Consider the following 21222-nt stretch of genomic DNA (forward strand, 5'->3'; position numbering starts at 1 on the left):
TTGATGGTGTAGGCATCAAAAACAAACAAGCACATATTTATCCTTATTATGCAAATAAAAGAAAACATTGAGAAAAATAAATGTCGCTTGCGCATCATAATACGAGGCTTTATAGACTTCAAGATGGTAGCATTTACTCAGTTGTTGATGCTAATCAGGAATTTATTTATTCAAATTGTCAATAGGATTTCATTTCAGTTTTAAAAGTGAGTTTTACAGTGAGAATTAGTTAGAGGCCAGTCTTCACTGTACTAATCTGATTGGTTAGGAAAACTCTCAGTTGAGTGATAATTACTTTAGGAAACTTTGCAAACTGATTCAATTTAATTGCATTATTTCGGTGCTACCGATTAGCTTAAATTTTGAATCTAAAACTTTCATGCTTGTCAATGAATAATAATCAATGGACTCAGCAGGCGGCAGGCAGACATATAGGACATAAATCTGAAAGGGTCTGTTATTGGGATTTGAAAATAATTATAAATCACCTATATATTGCTTGGGCCCAAATTATCCGCTCGGCTAGAAAATAAGTAATAAAATATAATGCCCTTGGGACCCAAGCAATATATAAAAAAAAAAAAGTAGATAAAAATACTAATAAAAAAAAGTAGACCCAAGTCCAACTAATTGCACAACATTTTGGGGTCGACCAATGTGTGATAAACCTTGAGTTGAGCTGCCGAAGTGGCGAGGCTTCGACTTACATAACTTTCAGTCCAATGGCAAGGGGGAACAATATGTCTAACGAGTATGATACACACACACACACATACACACACACACACACACACCCACACATAAACAGGAGCTGGGCCCAGCCAGCCAGCGAAAGGACCCTGCGACCCGAGGGCCGACCATTAACTATGCCAAGTGTTGCAAAGTGTATCTAAATTTTCTGCACTAACACCCAAAATCTAATTTATATCACGTTAATGAGCTTTTACGTCAAATTTTTCGGATTGTTTGGGGACGGGACGAAACGGAATGGGACGGGACAGCACGTCAACGGTTCGAGGCTGGACTGTAGCCGATGGACGGGGCCTGGCGCAAGGGGTTGACGGCAAAACTTTGAGGCCAAAGTCGAGTGGGCTCTCGGCCGTCAGACGGTTCGAGCAGTCGAGCAGTCAGTCGGACGTGGCAAAAACTGTCAACTGTAAAAAGTTGGCCGGCTTATCAAACGAAATTTTGTGGCAATAAAACGAAACGAAACGGAATGGAAACGAACGGAGCGAGAGAGAGAGAGAGAGCAATAGAGCGGGAGAGAGAGAGAGAGGAAGGGCAACAACTGTGCGTCGCGAGTGGCAGCACGTGGAGCGCCTCATGTCTGAGCCAATAAACGAAAGGTTATTTAATATTTGGCTACAGCTTTGGAGCACCCTACCCTACCCCCATCGCAGCCCATCAGAGAATCCCCGAAGACGCCGCACGACTCCCCAATGCTTCCTGCAAATATATTTCACTAACAACTTAGCCAAGTTGGCACTTTTGTTTTCGGGCTCTCGATTTTTTGTTGCTTTTTTTTGCTCTGTTATTATTTTTTCTCCACAGAAAAACATCAAAGACGCATGGGCGTGGCTAGGAGGCGGCTAGGGCCGTGACTGTGGAATGGGTAGGAATTTTTTGTATTTTATTTTATTTTATTTCATTTTATTTTATTTTTTCTGCCTTGGCATCCTGCGGGCGAATATTAAACAAATCTCGGCATACGCAATGCAAAAGTTGTCAACTTGCTCTGATAACACGCCCCCATGCCAACGCCTACACAAGAAAAAACGCCCCTCTGCCCCAGCTACTCCATCTCTCTGCCTCTCTCTCTCGTCTCTCCTGTTGTTCCTTTTGTTTTGGCAACGAGCGAAAAGGCAAAACATTGGCAAATTTAAATGCAAATCAGCAGACAGAGTGAAAGAAAACAAGAAAATGCTCAGCGCCGGGGCTGCTGCGGGGGGGCCAGAGACTGCAGGAAGAAAAAGTATAGACTATTTGGGAAATTATGGACCCGAGCATTGAGTCGAGTGCGGGCGTACGGGGCAGGTGCCCATTTGCCAAGCTAAGCAAATGCAGTTTAGCTGCCACGCCTACAGCACACACACGCACACACACGGCGACATGGCATGTAATATGAGCATTCGCATTATTACTTAATTCAAATATGTCGGTATCAGCGGGCAACCCACATGGAATATAAACAAGTGAGCGTAGTCTAGCTGGCAATGCCCGACTTGTAAATGCCCTATCCACTTGAAAATATTCTACTAGTCAGTGACTTCTGGCTGTTACTTAACTCTATATAGGTGCTATTGAAACGGATTCCAAGTTGTCGAACTACAAATACAAACTACATATGTGCTATCCTACTGAAAGCACTCGCTGCTATGCTCATACTTAATCTTCTGTTACATACATTTCCACTAAGCCCATATACCCGGTTGGATAATTTGCACAGGCTTTAAGCGGATAATTTAGAAAATTATATAGCACAGATTTGGGCGCAAACATTTTGAAGCAGGTGACAAACATGTCGTAAAATAAATGCTTATGAGCCTGCCAGATATAATAATAGGCTAATGAAAACATCAAACTTAAATATAAATATATACATATATACATACATACGTGGAAAGATAATGATATGTCGAAGTTATGTGGACAGCAAGGGAGGGAATTACAAATTGTGTGAACAATTTATTTAGGTCCCAAAGAGCTGGCGACCAAAATGAGAAGAAAAGCAAATGTTAGGCTATTTTATAGAAGATTTAAGAAGAAGAAAAAGATGTAAGTAGACTATAGATATATAAGAATGGACATGGATCAAGCGCATGTTGTTTCTAGAGTTCTGCAACATACATATATATACTTGAGTCCATCTCGTCTAACTACTCTGGCCATATGAAACAGACTTAACTAACTAACTTTTACTATTTAACTATTCACGCTATACTAATTTCCTGTGAATAGTAAATGCTAAGATATTGGCAAGCTTAATTAAGATATGGTCTTTGCCATCTGCTTATCTTCATTATCTAACCCATTTGTCATACTCGATCTATACACCCTCTTTCGTCTGTCTGCCTCGACAGGGTATACAAATATGCGTAATACATGAAACAAGAAATAGTAATGAGAAATGACACGACATATGGCAATGCAAAGCAAAAGATGAAAGACTTATTATACAAGCCGCAGACATTGGATCAGAGAACTCCGGAGTAGCTGTAATTGCATATGATATATATTATGATATTCGCTGTATGAAAGCAATTTGCTTCGCATTTTACAGCACAAGGAGATGATGCTCAGCTGCAGCACGTGTCACACATGGTGACAGCAACATGAGTGTGTGTGCGTTAGTGTGTGTGAGTGCGTGTGCGTGTGTTAAGACAGTGAGGCACGCACAGACGCAATATTTTGCAACAAGCTTGCGGCTCACCGAATTATTTCGCTGCTGTGCACCACCGTGCACTCCCCACCTGAACGGTGGGATTTGTCTGGCCACCGAATGTGACAGCCTGACATAGTCCACTCTCGAGCAGTGAGAGGCCAACAACATCCCGACATCTTAACATCCCAGCTGCCAACTGGCCTGGCCATAACTGTTAGCTGCCAGATAGATACCTGTACTTGCACCCCTTTTCCCTTTGCCTGCCACCGAGCTATGTGTGTTGTGGCAGCTCAGGTGTTGGTGCCAAAGGGCCGCTCATGTATTTTGCTCAGATTCCCTGGTGCACAGCTCACGGCTCAAGGCGCACGGCGCACGGCGTACGACGTACGGCCCAAGGCTCAAGGCGCCCAGCTCACGGCTCAACTCTCCAGGTTTATCTGCTGTTTATGATTAATTGTTGTCTGCCTGGCAGACAGTGAGAAGTCGCCCGACAAGCCAGCGGAGATTGCCGCCAGCACAGAGGACTTGGCCAGAACGTGACTTTGTTTCCCTCTAATATATGTGCATACATACATACATATATACCTATACAATGTCTTTGCTTCGCCTGCTTGAAATATAAGAATATAGTTTACCCAACACACTTAAACCTAATTAAAAGTTTTCTGCTTTTCTACGTGCAACATTGTTACGCGTGCGCAACCTAAGATATTATCGATAGGCATTAAATATGTCAAAGTTGATTGGAATCGAGTATATGAATAGATATATTTTCTTAAATTTTAAATTTGAATATATTTCGAGATACACCTAATAAATAGCAAAAACTAACGATGAGCTCGATAAGTGTTTGAGCTTTTTATAAAATTCGATATAATTAATATGTATTGAATATTAAGTATTGTACATACATACGATATAATTAATATGTATTGAATATTAAGTATTGTACATACATACATGTATGTATGCTCGCATTCACAGTAATAATTTATTACTAAATAAAAAGTTAATTTAATGTATGCATTTATTGATTTAGACTTATCGATAAGTGAATCGATAGTTTTGGGCCTTATATAATATTAAAATAATATTAATATATTACATGCTATATAATTATAAATAATAAATATAAATATATATTAATACTAATATATATGAGACCATTAAAATGTATATCGATAAAAGTCGATACAAAATCGATAATATACATAATTCAATTGTTTAATTATTAATAATAATTAATTAATAATTTAAAAAAAAATAACATCCAAAAGATGAGCATAGCAAAAACAATAAAAATAATCAATTAATAATCGATAAACTTTTTAAACTTTATGAGCATTTATAGTTTGATAAATTAACTATTGAAAAAGCAAATAGTTAGAATGATATGAATGTTGCCGAAAATGCATTGCTAAATATATCGATAAACAATTTATATATATATATATATTTATTAAATATTAATAAATATCAAGCCTTTAAAATAATGAAAATAAAAAATAAATAAATAAAAAAAAAAAGAAATAATGCAAATTGATATAGCAGAATAATTAATAGGCAAATTATTGACACATTAACTTAATAAATATAAAAATGTACCATTTGATAGATTGATCATTTAAAATAATAATTAATTAACCAGAAACTTAATAATGCCAAAAAGTGCATCGATAAATATACATATATGTGTAATCTAATCAACTAGCTAATCAGTAGAAATTAAATCATTAGCAGGAAAATATATATTCAAAAAATTGTATTGATAAAAATATCGATAAATAAGTGAAACTTTTTTTGATAATACTTCAATGTCACTGGCATAAACTAATTTTCATATATCAAACAGAGAACAATATGTTTTTTCATATATGTATGTATACTATACATGTATAAATCAATCATTTCATGGCTGCAAACATGTTCTTGATGTAAGTCATGTCATATCGAAAAAGAATTACTTGAAAAATAAAATTAAATAATATAAAATGGTTATTACAATTTTTATAGACAAGATTGCGGTTGGTAGAAAATATTTTAAATAATTGCCCACACAGCCGGAGTCCACTTGAAAAAATTTCAGCGCGAGTTTCGCATGTGAGTGAAGCTCATTTATGCGTCCAGTGAATGAATGCACTTTGTCATCCACTGAGTACTCATTGTTCACTTCACTTTAAGTGGAACATTCGTTGGTCGCTTTGGTTTGGTTTGGTTGGTTTGCCGGCAGATAGCACTACCGACCTGCACTTCAGCTCGGATTTTATGAGACAGTTTCGGGTGCCCATAACTCAGTGGGTGAATTGTCAGTAGGGTTGCCCTGCTCTCTATTTTTTATTCATTTCATATAGTATATTTCTATACATGCTTATATATATATATCTATATATGTATGCATGTATTTGGGTGTGTATAGTCACGACTAGTCCAATTTCAAAGTACATTTTGTGACCCACACAGAATTTATGAACTCGTTTTGTTATTAAATTTGAACTGGCCAACTGGCAGGGAGTGTCCAGAGCGGGCTTTGAGCCACTGTTATCATGGGCAATGGTTTACACATATATATATATATTTATATATATAACTTGCTAACAAATTTCATGACAGTCGACTCGGATGGGCGTGCCTGCAATAGGGGGGGCTAAGGAACCGGGCGAAAATCGTGCGAGACGCTGCGTTGAAATAAAAATGAAATTTATTATTTATTTATTTCGTTATCACTTTGTATGCGACACACAAAAAATACGATAAATAAATAAATAAAAGAAAATGCCGCAGCGAAACGAAATGAAATGGAACGCTGCTTGAGCTATGGGCAGGGGGGCGATTCGACACGGGGGCCAAGGAGGGTTTAGGTTTTGCGGCTGCAAACTAAAACTCGAATTTAGATTGAAACTCGGGCGAACGCTTCTAAGCCCACAACATTTATGAACTAAGCCAACGAACCAAACCACAAAACTGACAACAGCCCGCCCTCGCCACACCCCCACTGACAGCCCCTCTGGACCATGCCTATGCGACCAAGTTATGCTCACAAAAGGAAATAAATGTAATAGTTCGTTGCGTATCGCTTACGCTCGTACGATGCCATCCCCGCACCGAAATGCCGTGGCACGCAGTTGCGATTAGAAAAAGGATACACGTAATTTTGTACTTTCCGACATGGTTTTTACGAGCTAGCGACCAGGATCAGCCCCGATGGCCGCCCCATAATAAAGGTTGCCGCCGTGCCGGAGGTGAGGTGACAAGTTGGCGGTTATTATTATGCCATACGCTGCTGTCGCACCGTTGCCCATTCGCATTTACAATGGATTTGCCTCACGTTGTTTTTGTTGTCTCTCCTTATTCGGCATAGGAATTGGATTTGAATTGGTTGGTTTGGTTTGGCTTGCTTTGGTACGGGTTTTGGGGCTGGGGCTGGAACTGGAAACGGAAGTGGGGCTGGCTTTTGGCTTTTGGCCTTTGGGAGTTGACAGTTGCCAGTTAAGGGTTTTTCCTTTGCCCTACAATAGGGCATCATAACGTTATTGGTAGATGTGTAACGCGTTAAGCAAGTGAACTTTATCTGTGTTACAGATAGCCATTTCGCGAACTTTCATCGGTTTATTTGTAGGCCCCATTCGAAAAGCATTCCACTGTAGAATCGATTCCAATCGATATCTTGTTTGATTAGCTTCCTTACTAAATTTAAGCGTTCAAATGATGCAACTAGCATCTATACTTTTATATATACATCCTCTAGCTCTTTACATCTCCATACGTTATCTCTGCCACTTTCTATCTCTCTTTGGCTTTTTTACTCTCCTGCTATCTCTGTTTCTTTCTTTCTTATGTTTTTTTACGTGTTTCACTATACATCTATCTCTACTTCTCTCTCCCTCTATCAGTGCCTCTTTCTTTCTCTATTTCTTTTTATTTCTCCACCTCTACCTCTGTCTTTTCTTTTTCTCTATTTCTATCTATTTCTCTCTCTCTCTCTCTCTCTCTCTCTCTCTCTCTCTCTCTCTCTCATTCACGCTCTTTTGCATTCACTCTCAATGATTTTTTTTCTATCCCACACTCTCATATTTTTTCTCTTTCTCTCTCTCTCTCTCTCTCTCTCTCTCATTCTTTCTCTCTCTCTCTCTCTCTCTCTCTCTCTCTCTCACATAATTCCTTCCTTGTCTCTCTCACAAAATTTCACAATGCCTCTATCAAATTTGTTGTCCCTATTTGACTCCTTTTCTCCCCCTATTTCTTTCTTCAATTATTTACATAATTTTTAGAGTACGTAATATTCGGCTTTTCACAGTTCTCACATCTTTTCCTCTTTCTTTATTTTATTTTATTTTTATTTTATTTTATTTTTATTTTTTGTTTTTTTTGTGGGCCTTGTGCTTTGCTTGCGGCGACTCGCATTGATGGCATTTTTAATGGCTTAGCGGTGTCTAACTCGTTGCCGATTCGTTCGTTAAGGTTTATTAGGGTCGGGTCTGTCAGCTAAGGTCATGCGTGTGTGTGTGTGTGCGTGTGTGTGCGAGTGTTCCGTGTCTGGGGCGTGGACATGTTAAGAGTGGCGCTAAAGAGCAACACATTGTGCGACAACAGCAGAAAACAACAAACAAAGCGCTCATAAATCAGTTTCAGTGGTTTTGTCGATAACGATTATTACATTTTGTCGATATCAAACCCACACACACACACATACCAAACCACACTTGGGAGCAATCACATTACTGTTAATGCATTGAAACTCGCATTCCAATTGACTATTTAACTTTGAGCATTCAGATTGAAACTACTATAGAATATCGAATAGGCCCATTTGATTTTAAGTAGCTAACGATAAATGAAGTGTGTTGGCAATTTATCGATATATACGTACGTAGCTAGACGTTGATCGATAAGACAACCATTTTTGTAGCAGGGCACACAATGAACAGTTCGTGGAGTGGAGTCGAGTCGAGTCGAATCGAGTCGAGTCGAGCCGAGTCTGTCTAAAACTATTTGGGCAACAAAGTTTTCCTCTAATTACTGTCGCGCTATATAACTCAGGCAACTTTGGCATTCAGAGCAGAGTCGCAGTCGCAGTCGGAGTTGTAGTTGACGTTGCAATGGCAATTTCTTGCCCCAGCCCTTGCGTATGCCGGTTGATTAGCATGGCATTTGCCGGCTGCCAGTTGAGTTCACTTTGTCATTTGGGTATTTTGGAGACGACCCGCAGCTGCCAAGAGGCGGATTCAAAGTTGAGGCTTTGCTGCTGCTGCTGCTGCTGCTACTGCTGCAACTGCTGCTGGATGACTGCAACTTTACGCTAAACGTGAGCGCGACGCCAAATGAAAAGTTTTCAATAAGCTAAACACTTCAAGCAGACAGACGCACTGACAGCTGGACTGCCAGCCATGGACTCAACCGGGTGAGAGAGGAGGGCAGGGACAGCTGCACTGAAAGGTAGAAGGCGAAAGTACTCAGCTGGCATAGCAGCGGCTGGCAAACTTGACTTTTGCGTGCTAATGAATTCGAGCGTGGCGCATAAAAATGTTTTTGCAAGCGCACAAAAGTATGCAGCAGTTTTTTGGCCACCAAATGCCAGCAGAGCGAGAGAGAAAGAGAACTAACTGAGAGCAAGACTGAGACGACACGAACTGGCTGACGAGGCCTGTGTGCGTGAGCCAGGCCAAAGTGCAAACGGCACTCGAGCAACTCGAAACTATGCATTTAATTGATTTCAAGCGCTTTAAGCAAACAAATAGTGAAAAGCAAACCAATCAAGCGGGCGGCTGGGCGGCTGGAAAAGGAGCGGGGCGTCGGAGTAAAGGCAGATGCGAGTACTGAGCGCTGAATGCAGCTCACGCTTCAAGAAACAAACATATTAGCATAAGACACACACACACACACACCCACGCACTTACATATATATATATATACATATATACATGTATATATAAATGTCAATGGGTGTGCTGCAGCAACAACAACAAAAGTATAAAACAAAAAATTTCTCTTAGAGCGCAGCGCAGCAAAGTCAAGCCAAGCACGCCCAATGAAAACTTTTGCTACAGCCACCACGTGTGTGTGTGTGTGTGTGCATGACTCTGTGTGTGTGTGTGTGTGTGTGTGTGTGTGTGTGTGTGTGTGTGTGTGTGTGTGTTAGCTGTGCTATGCAAATAGAATTGCATTTAAATTAATCATACGCACCGTGTGACCATGCTTCTGTGTGTGCGTGTGTGTCTGTGTGTGTGTGTGCGTGTGTGTCTGTGTGTGTATGTGTGTGTGTGTGTATGTGTGTTTTTATGTGTGTGTGTGTGTGTAAGCACACGTGCGTGTGTGTGTGTGTGTGTAAGCACACGTGCGTGTGTGTGTGTGCGTGTACGTCTGGAGGTAACGGCAAAGCAAGGGCTTACACTTGCCAGCTTGAGCCTTTCACCCTCTCTCTCTCTCTCTCCCTCACGCTCTCGGTCTCCATATCTTTCGCTCTATCTCTGTCTGTTTGGCATGTTTGTGCAATTTGCAAAATTGCATTGCCGTCGAAGTCGCCGAGCTTCCACTGTCATAGATATATTATTATCAACGTGATTATCATTATCAAGGCGATCATCGGCTAAACGGACATTATGATGTTGCCCATCAGGGTCATCATGATGATAGAAGGCACAAGCAGAAGCTGCTAAATGCTCAAAATTCAAGTGGGTGCAACTTCATTCGCCTGCCAGCATATAAATGTGTGTGTGTCAGTGTGTGTGTGTGTGTGTGTGTGCTTACAAAAATAAGGTTAAGAAATGCTGCACTTACACACAGACACGCTACGAGAGAGAAAGAGAGAGAGAGAGTGAGAGGGATGTTGAGTCGCCTTATGCGAGCGACCCCGGGAGTTGCTTTACCTTAATTTATGTGTATGCACTGCTTACAGTTTGAGCAGCACTGCAGCAGCATCTATGCATGTGTGTGTGTGCGTGGACTGTTTTAGGCGCATAAATCAGGAAAGCAATGGGAAACGCTTAGCTAAGCAAGCAGCGACTGCCACAACAACAATAACTATAAATTTAAGCAGGCAACAACAGGAATGTCACAACGACTTTTTGAATACCCTAACTCTAGCATAAGGCATAATTAAATAAATCCAAAGAGATCTTAAATTACAGCAGAATAATCCAATATAAAACACAGATATATGAAAAAAGTAACAAATTATTTGTTTTATTATAGTGAAATATAATTGAAAATAGTTCGATTATAACCGATAACACAGCTAGTTCTCAGCCGATGCTGATGTACTTATCAATTTAGTTATATGCTTATCGAATTTGTTAGAATATTCTCTACTCACTGTAAAGTAGACATATTCCCTAGAGTTACCTCGTTTACAATCACTTTTCTAACATCATTGTTAATTTTAGTCTTTACGATGTTTTAATGTTTTAATGTTTTTTTTTTTTTTTTTTTTTTTTTGTGAAATAAAACACAAATAATTTAAGTAATAAAGAAAAGAGTAAACCTAGATATATTCCATAAGTCATCATCTGTCTCCAATATATCGCTAGACACTTCAAGCCATAAAATTAGAGCACCTTCTCTATGTCTCTCTCTTTCTCTCTCATATCGGATTTGCTACATATTATAAAACAGAGCCTATAGCAGATTCCAGCTCGTCATTGATGAATACATGCAATATCTCAATCAATTCTCAGATTCATTGCTCTTCATAAATATCTACAATGTTACAGGCACCTGTCAAACTAATTGTCTACTTTGACAGCCACATATCATGTCTTTCGCAACGATGATCGAACTGAGCCTTGCCTTTGCCTACGTCACTTTGCCTGTCCTTTGTAAACGTTTCCCTGTAATCGCCCACGCTTGGCACTTGATTTTCCTGCAACTAACAGTTAAGACTCAAGTTAACTGAACTTTATGGCTGCACAGCTCAACGTCTGCCAAGTGCTTGACGTTTGCCTTTTTGTGTGTGCTGCAAACGCATCGAGAAAGTTGTGAGACTTCTTGTTAATGCATAACAACTGCCAGCTGCCTTTGACAAGCAGTTGTTGGTGTTGTTGTTGCTGTTGCTGTTGCTATTGTTGTTGGTGTTGCAGTTGCAGTTGCTGTTGCTGTTACTGTTGCTGATATTATGCCAACAGTTTTAGTCGGTTGTCATGTGCAGCGATTACCGTTAGTTGTAATCGTTGTTGTTGCCACTGCCGCTGCCACTACCGCTGCTGCTGCTGCTGTTGTTGCCACTTGACACTAAACGAAAATGAAACCAAAATTGTTTGGCCGGCTCGTCAACAACACGACCAACTCGCGCTACAGTTTCTCAGGCACTTCTGCGAAACTAGTTAAAGTGCGTTGACTGGCAGTGGACGACCAGCAAATACTCTCTACCCGAAATAAGCCTATTTAGACCTTTGGTGTTTAGAGTTCTGCAAATCTGTGATAAGCACTTGAAGGCTTAAGCTTTCCAGTGATTCAACTTTTGTCAATATCGATATTCGACATCGATTATTATATTATATATATAGATTATCTATATCGATTATTGGGTTATTAATATCAATTACTCGACATATGAATAGACTATTATATTACCGATATAGATTATTAGAATATCTATATCGATTATTATATTATCAATATGGACTATTAGTATATTATCGATATCGATTAATTTCCGACTGCATATTATTTATGAGTATATTTGCGTAAATTTTAAAGTTTTTTGTTACCGGATCTAAGAAACTTCCTTTAAATCGATACTTATCGATATTCCAGGCTTAGTGAAATAAGACCTATAAATTAAATAGACATTTCAACTAGGCTTTTCTTGCTGGCTATGCCTTTTTTGGCTACTACCTTCAGTTCAGTTGTATACCCGTTTCCGCATTAAATGGACTACAGGGTATTCAAAAAGTTGTGCAGCTTTAATTTAGTGCAATGGCCGACTAGTTTGCTCGCTCCCACTCGCTTTGTATTACTCTAAAACTGCGCGTCTCCACCTCTCTCTCTCTCAATCTCTCTCTCTCTCTCTCTCTCTGTCTCTCGCTCTCTCTCTCTCTCTCTCTCTCTCTCTCTCGCTATTTGTGTCTCACTCTCACTCTGTCTCCCTCTCCCTTTCTAACTGCCTAGCTCTTTGCAGTTATTTATAGTTGTTGCTCGTTGGTTGTGCGTATTTTTAATAAGTTGATTTTGCCGTCGCTTCGGTTTTATTTTGCATAAATTATGCAAGCGCCTGTCATTTGTCTGCTCTAGCACAACAAGGACAACAGCATTTTAAAGTTTGAGCACCACTGAGAAACTGTTGACGTGTGTGTGGCAGTGCATGCATGCATGTGTATGTGTGTGTGCGCGCGTGTGGCTGGGTCGATGGGTGGGGTGTTGTTTTATTAATGAGCTGAGCCAAATTAACTTTAATATATGTGTGTTTAAATGTTGAACAAGTGTATACTACTTTATGCCCACTCTTCACTCGTAATACCCTGCACTCATTAAACATGGTCAGCATGCGAGGGGTATATTGCATATGTGGCTAACATGGCATATCCTCGAAGCTACACACATGCATATTTCTGAATCACCCTAGCTAGAGGATTTCCTCTCTTTCTTTGATCATTCCTCTGCCTCTTTTTTTTGGAGTTTCAATTGTGGCATTTAATATGCTTTTTCTTGTATATCGATACTTATCGATAAGCTGAAAAGTGTTATATATGACGATCCGTTGGTCGACTTTCTCGAAATGTTTCTATTATACTTCTGATCAATACATTTTAAGTGCAGTTTACTATAAATTTAGATAATCACTACATATTCAATGTATATATCTATGTATACCTCTCAAATTGAGATCTATATACTCAAATATTTTCATAATTTTCTACACATTTTTTGCTTGGCGCAGATGCAGCATCACAGCAACTACCGGAAATACATAGCTGACAACAGGGTATCTTCGAGTCGAGCAGTCTAGTGTAGTGCACTATTACTTGGTACTGTTTTTCGTTGGTCTGGCATTTATCATTTATAATTGTTTGGCTTTGTGTCAACCATTTGGCCATTGCGGTCGCCTGCCCACTTGGCGCGTGGTGGAGCTGACGATGAAGTGGGAGGCATGTCGGATGGCGGATGGCAGAAGGCGGAAGGCGGAAGGGGCGTGACCATATTCTTTGTGCATTTCACATTTTGACACTTTGACATGCATTAAATCAGTCAAGCGTTGGCCACTTTGAGCTCCATGACTTTGCGGTACAGCTGTCTGTCTCGCTTCCGCCAACGCTCTGTAACTATGTAGCTGCCCTCTCTATCCTATTCTCTGTCTCTCTCTCTCTCTCTCTCTCTCTTACTATCTCTCTCTTTTAGTCACTCTCTGTCGCTCTTGTCATCTTGCTCTCACGCGCTGTCGGTGCTGCAGCAGAGTTTTAAGGTGACCACAGTTTGCATATTTAATTGCTGCAGTTTTGGGCTGACCATCATTTCATATTAATGAGCCAAACCAATGACAACTTTTGGCCCAAATGAGCATGTAAATGCGTCAAAATCATGTCATTAATATCATTTCGAATGCAACATCCAGGCCAGCACATATACAAACTAAGCCAGGGCTTAGCTCGCCCACACGAACTGCAACTACATTTCGTATTCAACCTGATGATAAATTAATCAAAGGAACAAAAGCTTGAATATGCTAATGTGGGCTAACTCTTTGTTGTTTTGCGAGCAACTGTCAATCGCAACCGATTTGTAATCTTCTTGTCAAATGGAAAGCCCAACATTCAAATCATAAAGCACAGCCAATTAAAACTCACCCTGATTGCACCTCGAGGACACGTTGCTAACTTGACGACAAGCTCCTGTCACAATTACATTCAGCTTTAACATGTGATGGACAAGCACTTATCAAAATGCGGGCACTCATAGGCAGATATAAAAGTGGTTTCATGATGACAACTTTTTTCTGTCTCTCTTCCATTCCCTCTCTCAGTCTCGCTTGTACATCAGGTGTAAACGGTGTATCGCTATCCCTAGTATCAGATATATGTATGTATAATATGTGGACTCTTTTACTCTTCCTCTCTATTAGACGCTACTTCAATCAATCCTTCAATTCTAGTGTATGCATCTTTATTATAATAGATGTGCAGACCCTTTGACTCCTGCTCTCAACTTGGACTGCTCTTCAAGATTGGTGCCTGCATACATTACACATCCCATGTGATACTTATAGTATAGTATAGTAGTATATCACATTCTCATTATATATTTCTCTCCCTCTCTCTCTCTCTCTCCCTCTCTCTCTCTCTTTCTCTCTCTCTCTCTCTCTCTCTCTCTCTGTCTATCCCTGTTTGCGCATTATCGAACAGTGCTCAATATTTTATAGTCCACTTACTTCGCTCTCTCTTTGTGTCAATCTCCTTTTTCATTTCGCCGTTATTTATGCACATTCACTCTAATCTTTCATCTATTTCTCGAGCTAAATCAGGTCGCTCTTTCCTTTATACCTATTTCACGCAATTTTTTGCCTCTCTCCCACCTTACTTCTCTCCCTTCAATTCCTCTCTCCCACTTTCTCTCTCTCTCTCTCAATCATTAACCTTTGCCTTGCCTCTCTCTAGCTCCTTTCTGTCTCTCTTCCTCCTATATTGTTGATTGGTTTATTTACACACAATTCTGCCTCCCCTCTCTATCGTTCTCCAATATAAACACCTGTGCTACCGACTTCTCTCATTCCCTTTTTGTTCTCTTTTTTTTCTCTCTCTCTATCTCTGTCTCTCTATCCCTCTTTCTCTCGTCCTATCCCTTTCCTTGCGAGATCGTAAGGCCGAAGGGCAAGGTTTTGACCAGGCGAACCGTTAAAATTTATAACATTTCGCGTAGTCGATGCTTTGTAAATTTATGTGCATGTAGTTTCGAAATTTGTATATATGTTAATTGCGACAAGGGAATAACGGTGCCAAAATATGTACACGAAATTTATGGATAAAACATGGCAATTGCTTTACTCGCTTTATTTATTTATATATATGTATAAATGTCATATATATTTTTTTTTTTTTTGGTCTTTTTTCTTGCTCTTCTTTTTTTCTCGCTTAACATTTTCGACTTGTAGCAATTTATAATAATTTTGCTTGTTGTTGTTTTTTTTTTTTTTGCCTTTGGCATAAATCAGGCGAAAATGCAAACTCCAAGACGCGAGCAAAGGCCAAAGGCAAAGGGGAAAGGAGGATAAAGAGTGGTGGATGGGGGGATGGATTGTGTAGTCTGCCTATAGTAGCTGTAACTGTTGTTGTTGCTGCTGCGGCTGCGGCTGCGGCTGCTTCTGTTGTCGTTGCCTTTGCCTTTGCCTTTGGCTTTATTTCTGTAGCTACCACAAGACGACATTAAATGGGGCTAAGCAAAATAGAAAGAGGCAAAAAGGCCAAAAGCTGCAACATTGCGTTTGGCGTTCGTGTCACTGCCTTAATGCTAATTACCGTTACCCTTCGGCAGATCCCAATTACAGCGCCAAAATTGAAGCTGTTTGAATTAATATGCGCAGTCGCATTATATAAATTACACGAAATGAGAATGAAATGCTCGATCACAGGTCCGTCAGCAGCTAACGGTACACGCTCTCGTTCTAAAGCTATTCGCAGCTAACGGTAACGGGTATTTCGCTGCTGCTGCTAGCATTTGTCGCCTTTTGATTAAATTCGCCCTGCCTAACGGCGCTTGGACCACAATTTGAAATATGTGAACGCACAGTGGGATCAAATTCGAGCGCGAGGCGAGCAAAATGTATGCAGATATGTATATACAGTTATTTGGAGCATGTCAAATGTAGGCACTTACCCCAGAGCCTGTAGGCAGTGTGCGTGCGGCGCTGCCAACTGTTGGCGAATTTATGCGCTGCTGCTGCTGCCGCTGCCAGCGCTGCTGCCACTGCCGACGCTGCTGCCACTGCCGACGCTGCTAGTACTGTCCGTGGGGGACAGCGACAAAAGGACACGGCGTTAAGGACAACGTGTGCAAATGAGTTTTGTTTATGCGCGGCGTTCGCGAGGCCTGTCACTTGATTTATGGTGTGACCAAAACACTTTAAGATGCTGCGGCGCCACTTTCAGCTTATAGGTTTTATGGCCAACAACAGTTGTTGCTCTTACTCTTACTCTTGCTCTTGCTTTTGCTTTTGTTGTTATTATTATTATTATTATAATTAGTGTTGATGCTGTCGGTGTGCGAACTATAGTCGCTGACTGTGGCGGCGACGCCGTCTGCACGTGGCGTCCAAATCTGTAGCCATGGCATCGGCCAGGCTTTGTTTTTGTTTATGGTTTGGCACTATTGCGTTTGTCCACCCACAGCTGGACACTTCAGATGACGACACCAGCGACACCACTATATGATAAACTATTTAATTGATTTATTTATGCTTCTGGCACTGCACTCACACTCGACCACAGAAACAAAAAAAATTAATAATAATAATTACATATGCACGTGATAGAAGTCTTATATTTGATTTAGGCGTGTTGATTATTTATTTCTCAATTGCGTGCGCAGCATCCGATTGGCGTTGAGGTTTACAGCTAACTGTAGTTTAGCCGATTCAAAATCAAGCTGGCTCCATCGGAATTTGCAACACCACAAAATCCCAAAAATACCCGTTAGTATCAATAGTATTTGGTATTTTTCTGTAATATCGATACATAATGGTGGTATATTGCTGTTAAGTGTCTGCCATGGTATGGCGCACTCTGTTAATTTTCAATTATATTAAATTAAATTTACAAATAATTAAAGTTATAGTATATTAGGATTTATATAATTAATTTTTTAATAGCCGTCGAATCAAAAATAGTAAATTTCATAATTATGAGCTAATATGAAATTTATAGAACAAAATTAGACTAGCCGTAGATTCAAGCAATTAAAATTATGCTGTAACATTTAAGCTTACATTTCGATTTGTGTGTGCCCGTACTATACTAGTATTTTCCTCTGGCAATTTGCACGATAATCAATTCGCAGGTCGATAACATGTTAAGCACGATAAGGAATTACGATTGGCAATCGACACAAGTACAACTACGTGGCTGCCGCTGTTTGGAAAATAGACGTCAAATTCCACACAAGACAGCGAAAAAATCGAGTTAAACAAAGACGCCAGAATGCAAGAAACGATTGCTAAAGTACTGCTAGCCTTATGTGGCCTATTACTGCTATCAAGAGGCAGCCAGGCCTTTATCGTCAGTGTTGATGCACACAACGAGGAATGTTTCTTCGAGAATATCGAAGGTGGCACGAAATTCGGTAAGTAAAATCCTGCATTTAAACGACATTGCCCCACTAACAGTTAATGATTGCAGGCGTCACATTCGAGGTGATCGAAGGCGGCTTTCTGGATGTGGACATCAAAGTAACCGGACCCGATCAGCACATTATGCACGAAAGCGAAAAGGAATCGTCGGGTAAATACACGTTCGTTGCGCCCACTAAGGGCGTGTACACCGTGTGCTTCAACAACGAGCGCAGCAGCATGACACCCAAGCTGGTCATGTTCTCCATTGAGATGGGCGACTCACCGCAGCGCTTGCCCGGCGCACCCGGCGAGGAGGAAGTGGGCCACACCAAACTAGAGGACATGATCCGTGAGCTCTCCGGCACGCTGACCAGCGTCAAGCACGAGCAGGAGTACATGCACGTAAGTACCATATATTCTTACCCAACTCACATGGAGCCATTCCTCCACTCACACTTGATGCGCTCGCTTGCAGGTGCGCGACAAAATCCATCGGTCCGTCAATGAGAGCACCAACTCGCGTGTTGTCTTGTGGTCCACCTTTGAGGCCTTGGTCCTAGTCCTGATGACAGTCGGCCAGGTGTATTACCTGAAGCGCTTCTTCGAGGTCAAGCGCGTGGTGTAATGCCATCTACTCCTCCTCGTCCCCGTTTGTGCGTGCGTGCGTGTACAGAGCGAATGTGTTGCAGTCTCAGCCTAATTTTAATACAATTAATTAAATACTTTTTTTCGTAAAAAACAGTAAGCAACATGCTAACCATTCAATTTTTCAACTCATTTCAACTTTTCTGACTCTTTGAGACATTCAAAATGGAGAAGAGTATTATCTATACTCCACATTATTCCACATATTCCTGTCATTTCCTACGTAGACTGTTTAAGGACTTTGTAGTGTGCTTCAGGCAGGGCGCATGGATATGATGAAGTGCAGCTTAGCATAAATTTGAATATGATGTGAATAGCAGTGGCTACTGAATGAATGGATTTCAAACTTCTTCCATATCAGGCGCCTATACTTTATAGTTCTATTTGTACATTTTTGATTAGAACCATTTATTTATATGTGAAATATATCATTCAAATATACAATCTAATGTTATACACTTATAGCATAAATTCCAATCGAGTTTCAGCTGAGCTTCAATTGAACATTACAAATCTTTCACAATCACAGCTAACAACAATGGCGATTTCAAATAGTTGCATATTTAAAATATTACATAAAATCGTAGTTAAATTCGAGCAGATAAGAATAGTTGGCGTGACTTGCACAAATATGACAAAGATAAGCATAGGAGACATAAGGTAATAAATAAATATGCATATGCATGCACTATATATGCATAACAACAATGGAGTAAAAACATTGGCAAATGCTAGTCAGCCATGATTCCTCAGAGATCCCGAGCTGCTACGTCGTTAAGCAGCTTCTCTGCATAGTCCGATATGTGGAGCACGCCATGCTGCATGGACGCAATGTGCAGATTGTTGCCACTCATGTAGTCCTTGTTAATGTGCGCATTCAGCAGTTCGGCTATGAGCGTGGAACAGGCGGCAGCCGGATCGCTGCTGCTGTCGAGCGATTTCTAGGGAAAGCAAATGAGCGAGAGTAAGAGAGAGCGCAGATCCAAACAGTATACTTAAGTACTTACCGACCAGAACTCGTTGCCCGGCAGGGCGTTGCCATCCCAGGCATAGGTGACAATGGGCAGCATGGACTCCTTGAGCTTGTCGGCCGGATTGCGTACGGAGATGCGCACCTGGATGCCGCCCTGTGGATGCGCGGGCTCCTCTATGCAAGCGCCATCGAACAGGCCGCCCCATTTGTCCAGATGGAACCAGGAGAAGTGCACAACGCCAATGTGGGTGAGCTTAGCGCTGAGCGCACGCAGACGCTGCTCAAAGGTGGCCAAAAAGATTTCCTCCTGCTGGTCCGACACCTTCCAAACGCCCAGGCCAATGCCCACAACATGGATGTACGCCGGTTTGCCGGCGGAAGCGGCACGTGCCTCCGCCTCCAGGAGCAGCGTATCGAAGCTGATGGCGAAGCGCTTGCCCATGACCTGCTTGTCGAACTTGATGTCGTGTTTCAGCCGCATGAAGCGCTTGCCGTCTGCCTGCACATCGTTGTAGCGAAAGTCTTTGGGTTCCTCGTAGAACTGGCGCCAGAGACGGCGATAATCCTGCACCCGGTTCCCGGCAGATCCCGAGTAGCCGTAACCCCTGTTGGCCGTATTCTGCTCGCGCGTTATTAAGATATCCTCGCACTCCATCACATTACTGCGCCCGAAGCGCGACCCGATCAGCCCCATGATGATGCCATCCGTCTCAATCCTTGACTTGTCCTGCTCCACACGACCAGCATTCGTGCGCGAGCCATCGTTGATGAACTCCGAATGCGTGGAGGCATAGAGCAGAGCCGATAGCTTGATCTCGTCATAGCTCAGCACGTTCTTCAGCTCGAGTGGAGCACTCTCGTTCATGGTGCCAGTCTGCTCAAAGCCCCCATAGCCATGGGTGCCGTCCAGCAGCATAAAGTCATCCAACATGCCGACGAAGTAAACGCAGCGTTTCTCCAGCAGCCGCTGCACAAATTCCGGCAGCGTGAGATTCTTATAGACACTCAGCTCCTTCGGGTTGCCTGTCGATTGAAAGATCTATAGAAACTCTCGCTCTCTCTTTCTCCCTCTCGCTGTTAAAGACGAACCAAACTTCAGCTTGTGCTCCAGAAAGTTCATGTAGAGAATCAACACCTGCTCGTGTATGATGGGATATGCGGATGCTATTTGCTGTCTTATGTGTGGCCTTCGCTCCACTGGCTGCGACTTCACCCGACCGGCATCCGTGCCGAACTGCAAGCAAGGAATCGATCAGGTGATCTTTACAATTTCCTATTCGTTTCGTGTTTACCGGAATGGGAAACCTATCGGAGATGGACATGAACGCTTCCAAGTCGACGGCATCGGGCTGCTGGCTGGGCTTAGCCAGCTCCTTGCACAGGACCAGCTGTTGCTTGGCAAAGTCGCTGAGCACCGGCAAACGTCCTGCCGCCGGGTTGGGCCAAAGCTCGGTTGCACTATAGCCACTCATTCTTCTGAGTTGAATTTTTTGACTCAAGTCCTGAAAGAATTTCCGCATTTTTCACTAAATTTTAGGAAATTGCGAATTTACGAATTTTCGAATTTACGCAACAATCTCTTCGAAGTCTCTTCGAACAATGAGAGAAAATATAAACAAAGCAAATAAGTGAGCATCATTTTCTTATTATTTACAAGTGCTGCCGCCCTACGTCAGCCACTGGAAATTTCACCACACTGCTTATCACAACTTATCGATATCGATATCGACTGGACTATTGCATACCCTTGACTGTAAAAAGGCTCGCAAAGTTATCAAAATACATGCAAAATGAAAAGATAAATATTATTTGGATTTATTTAACTTACAAAATACGTTTGGTTTGCCACATTAACCAAGATGAGTTCAGTGCCAGCGAATGGATCGTCGATCACACCTGTTGCATTGCAGCAGCCAGCAACGAGTCGATATACCCGCTTCGAGCTCGGCGTTTGCAGCGTACGTTTCCATTGTT

The 21222-nt window shown here is 41.4% G+C and overlaps 3 protein-coding genes across 5 annotated transcripts in view; 1 reads left to right on the plus strand and 2 right to left on the minus strand.

The window, feature by feature from the left end:
* Positions 1–17003, minus strand: part of LOC108620385 (uncharacterized) — an 85706-nt gene extending 68703 nt beyond the window's left edge. The window contains exon 1 of the mRNA XM_089475451.1: positions 16181–17003. The gene's annotated coding sequence lies outside the window, so the exon portion shown is untranslated. The remainder of the gene's footprint in view (positions 1–16180) is intronic.
* Positions 17004–17499: 496 nt separating this feature from the next.
* Positions 17500–18387, plus strand: CHOp24 (transmembrane p24 trafficking protein CHOp24). Its single transcript, XM_018015190.2, has 3 exons — positions 17500–17641; positions 17698–18032; positions 18106–18387. Exons 1-3 carry the CDS (start codon positions 17500–17502, stop codon positions 18253–18255), a joined length of 627 nt encoding a protein of 208 aa, XP_017870679.1. The 3' UTR covers positions 18256–18387.
* Positions 18370–20969, minus strand: LOC108618941 (ADP-ribosylarginine hydrolase CG3568-like). 3 transcript variants are annotated; one of them, XM_089475454.1, is made up of 5 exons: positions 20903–20969; positions 20541–20750; positions 20338–20482; positions 19283–20271; positions 18370–19216 (listed from the first exon to the last, which is right to left on the minus strand). In XM_089475454.1, exons 2-5 carry the CDS (start codon positions 20718–20720, stop codon positions 19025–19027), a joined length of 1506 nt encoding a protein of 501 aa, XP_089331580.1. In that variant the 5' UTR covers positions 20721–20750; positions 20903–20969; the 3' UTR covers positions 18370–19024. The 3 variants fall into 3 exon arrangements, with proteins under 3 accessions (XP_089331580.1, XP_089331579.1, XP_017870662.1); XM_089475453.1 differs by having other exon boundaries at positions 20818–20940; XM_018015173.2 differs by lacking the exon at positions 20903–20969 and having other exon boundaries at positions 20541–20768.
* Positions 20970–21222: the final 253 nt, after the last annotated feature.

This window comes from Drosophila arizonae, chromosome X (assembly GCF_054131065.1).
Source record: "Drosophila arizonae isolate 15081-1271.41 chromosome X, UAZ_ARI_1.0, whole genome shotgun sequence".
Classification (NCBI taxonomy): domain Eukaryota; kingdom Metazoa; phylum Arthropoda; class Insecta; order Diptera; family Drosophilidae; genus Drosophila; species Drosophila arizonae.